The 3839-nt window shown below is 57.9% G+C and overlaps 1 protein-coding gene across 1 annotated transcript in view; it reads left to right on the top strand.

Moving 5' to 3' along the window:
- The first annotated feature begins 638 nt into the window (after positions 1 to 638).
- The window catches only part of LOC108512631 (homeobox protein engrailed-1), a 5503-nt gene continuing 2302 nt past the window's right edge, over positions 639 to 3839 (top strand). The window contains 6 exon segments of the mRNA XM_017847960.1: positions 639 to 760; positions 762 to 805; positions 808 to 950; positions 952 to 1023; positions 1025 to 1288; positions 1291 to 1507. Coding sequence (XP_017703449.1) covers positions 639 to 760; positions 762 to 805; positions 808 to 950; positions 952 to 1023; positions 1025 to 1288; positions 1291 to 1507 — 862 coding nt within the window.

Here is a 3839-nt window from a genome sequence, read left to right as displayed (position 1 = left end):
AGTTTGTGCAAAGATTCCGAGCTCTCAGAGATTTGGAAGAAAAAAAAAAAAAAAAAAAAAAAAAAAAAAAAAAAAACCAGCCCGGCGCTGCGGAGACGCGCCTCCCCTGCAAAAAAAGCAAAGGCGATTAAAGGGCGCTGCCAGCCTCACGCTCTGGGCACAGGCTGAGCGTTGACACTCGGGGAAGTCAAAATCCCTCACTACTGCCTAGGAAGATGGCTAGCTTTTAAATACTATTTTTTTCCCTTTAGAAAAAAAATTATTGGAGCTTTTTTCTTTTTTTTTGCTTCTTTTCCTTTTCTTTTTCTTTTTTCCTTCATTTTTTTGGCCGTGGTTTAAAATCATTTAAATCAAATCATTGAATCTGTCTGCAGAAAAGAAAAAAGAAATAGGCAAGTGTCTCCATATCTGGATGTCTTACAAATTAGAGAGGTTGAAGAGACAGCGAAGATCTATCTGCTAGATAAGAGCGAGAGATCCAGGCCAGACGCCTGAGTTTTTCCTGCACCCGCCCGTGCCTTCGCTGGGCTTCGCCTGCTCCTTCCTCTGCGCACCCCCACGGGCCGCTGGGCAAAGTGGGGTGGTGAGCGAGGCGGTGGCGCGGCCGGCGCGCGGCCGGGGCGGCGGGGCGGCCGAGCATGGAAGAACAGCAGCCGAACCTAAAAGTTCAGGCGCGACCTTCGGGCCTCGGCGCGGCGGCGGCGGCGGACCCGGGCGGCCTCAGCCTGAGCCTCAGTCCGGGCGCAGCCGGCAGCAGCGGCCAGCGATGTAGACAGCGTGCCCGTGTCCCCGCAGCCCGCGCCCCCTCGCCGCCCGGCGGGCCTTGCCTGCCGCCCCTGCCCACCACCGCCACCTCCCCACACCCCCGCCCGCCGCCTCAGCATATCGCGGCGCCTGCTCACCAGCCGCGCCACGCGGCCCAGCTCGCACGGCCCACCAACTTTTTCATTCGACAACATCCGAGGCCCGGCTTTCGGCTTGCAAAAAAGACAGCCGCCACGCAGCTTCTTGGTGGTGGCGGCTGGCCAGAGGAGGCGCAGGAGGAGGAGGCCGGGTCGAGCGCGGACAGAGCCAGACTGGCGGCAGGTAGAGACCCTGTCCACCCGTTTTACACCCGGCGCAAGGCGCTGCCTCGGCTCCTGTGCGCCCCGACGCGAACTGTGGCTCACCCGACGGCTCCAGCCAGCGCGCCGGCGCGGGCGCCGTCTAAAGCTGGGAACCCGGCTGGCGGCGGCGGCGGCTGGCGGCAGCGGCGCGGCAGGCAGTGGCGGCAGCGGCGGCGGCGGCCGTAGTAGCCAGCCCTCGGACAGCTGCGGCGGCGGCGGCAGTGGAGGCGGTGCAGGGAGCCCCGGAGCGCAGGGCACCAAATACCCGGAGCACGGCAACCCCGCCATCCTACTTATGGGCTCAGCCAACGGCGGGCCCGTGGTCAAAACTGACTCGCAGCAGCCTCTCGTATGGCCCGCCTGGGTCTACTGCACACGTTATTCGGATCGTCCATCCTCCGGTGAGTACCCAACTCCGGGCTGCGCCATGCTTTCTGGCCCCGCGGACCGCCCCAGAACGCCAAGCTGCGGCGCTAGGGAGAGCAAACCCGGCCTCGGGTACTCCAGTCTCTCACCCCTGCTTCCTCACCCCAGTTCCAGCAACAACCGAATGTTCACCCAGCTATGCGATCCTGGCCTCTGCGGCCACCACCCGAGAAGCTACAGCTCGTGGCACAGGAGGCTCGAGTCTCGATTCTTTGGTTTTGAACTCTGAATCCCTGGGGCCTTCTTTGTCTTTTATCTTTATTATTCTTAGGAAAAGGACACAGTCGATGATTTTCTTTCCAGGGTGTTTAGATATGGCAGGAAGGTGGGCCTAGTGATGTGTGTCTGAAATCCCACCAGCCGGATCGTTCGGGGGCCAGATTGGACCAGAGAAGGCCTTGTTCAGAAAAATTATATTCACAGGGTGTCCTTACAAACACAAACACCATCTCGATATTTTCTGCGGAGAGACCGTTTACACTGATAAATATGGGGACACACAGGAAGACAGGGAGGAAAGCGTCTGAAAGCTGTCCCTCTCCCCTGGTCGGGTAGCGAAAAGAGTCTGACCCGGGTGGGTAGAATCCAGGGAAAGGCAGTTGTCAAAAAGGTGGGTGCTGGCAGCCTCTGGTTGTCTGGAACTGACCAACAGTGGGAGAGGAGAGAAAACAGGTCAGGCTCAGGTCAGAAAGCGGGGCCAAGGGTATGAGAGCCAGTTTCCTCCGTAGCTTCTCCGCAGAACGGCTCCCACATCCTCCCCTCCCGGCACTTTCCTTTTTTCACCAGCACATCCAGCAGTTAGCAGATTTCTGGCATCCGTAGGCCTGCTTTTCTCGGCTTTCCTTCCACTACATTTCCGTGTGCCCCTCGCGCTTGGCGAACCCGAGGAGGAGACCTGAGCTGGGCTCCGGGACAGGAGGCCAAGGCCTGCCCGACGCCCAGGCCCGCAGTGTCTGGGAGAGCAGCAGAAGCTTTGGCCCAAGATCAGCACTCCAGGCGCCCGGTCCGGCAGGGGGCCGGGAACAACTTAGCCACGCGCCGCTTTCCTCTGGCTGGTCTCTCGCCGCCCCACCGTTGCCGGCCGGGCGCGGATCGATGCGCACTATCAGCTCCCGCCATCTCGAGCCCCGTTATTGACACGTCGGGCTCCCTGAACCTCCGAAAAGCTGCTTTGATTGACTCGCCTGATGGATAGAGTGATTGAGCTGTCAGGCTGCACGGCTCGGGCTGGCCAGGAGACTACGATTTTATTACAAGAGTCCGTGCCTCCGCACACGCATACAACAACACTTCAACATGTCCCGGATGCACAACGCGCAGTGGTGCCCTTTTGGGGCTGTTCGCATTTCCTGGGCTATTTCTCCCCGCTCAGCTAATTATGAATCTAAACCCCGGTTCTGCTCTGGAGAGGGCCTTGGCTTTGTTCTTGGCCACTTTCCTTCTTATGGGCCTGGGTAGGTAGGGGACCAGCTCCTTCTCCTGCTTGGGCAGTTGGGAGAGGAGGGGATGAGCCTCGACCCAGATCTGAGTCGCTGCAGTATGCTAGGCCCGGACTCTTTGTCATAGGACAACTGGTTACCCCAGGCTCTTGCCTGACCCAGGAGTAAGATGCCCAGCTTGCCTCTCTGTAGCTAGGTTTGGATATGCCGGCAAAGATCCTTCTTTCCAGACAGTTTTAGAGGTGAACAGGCCTGACAGGGACTTAACTTGGTTCAGCAAGCTACCTTATCCAAGACAGGAACCAGCAAGTAAATGCCAGAAGACTTGGGTGTGGAAGCGGGTGGGCAGAGGTGCAGGCTTTTGAGGCACACACCAACAGTTCAATCCTCTCCTGGTTTTCCCGCTTTCCCTCCTTCCTTTCTCAGTGGGCCCTCCTCCCAGACTAGTATTTGAAGGTAACTTCACCTTCCTAAGGAGGTTTCCTGTGGCCCCTTCCCATGCCTATCTGGCGGTCAAAGCACTTTATTTATTTATTTTTTTCTGGATTGTCCCTGTCTCCCTTCCTCTGCTTCTTTTGCTCATGGATGGGGAAGGGGCTGCAGTCTCCTTGCAGATGGCAGTAGGCAGAGAAAGCCAATCCGGCTTGTTTTTGTTATTCAGGAGCTTTTAATCCTGAAATTGCAGCAGCTCAAAGGGGAGATAAGGAAGACCCAGATAAGGGAGACCCTGCCCCACGCAGCTGGTTAGAGGATCCAAGGGGCAAGGCTGAAAACCCAGGGGCCAGGGTCAGGAGGATGGATGAGGGCCTTTTCTTCTCCTTCAGAGAAGGGGTGGTCCCTGTATCCCTGAGACCCTAGAGAAGGCTTC

This window comes from Rhinopithecus bieti, unplaced genomic scaffold, assembly GCF_001698545.2.
Source record: "Rhinopithecus bieti isolate Rb0 unplaced genomic scaffold, ASM169854v2 scaffold_31064, whole genome shotgun sequence".
NCBI classification, from domain to species: Eukaryota; Metazoa; Chordata; class Mammalia; order Primates; family Cercopithecidae; genus Rhinopithecus; species Rhinopithecus bieti.
This window is presented reverse-complemented; position numbering and strand designations above follow the sequence as displayed.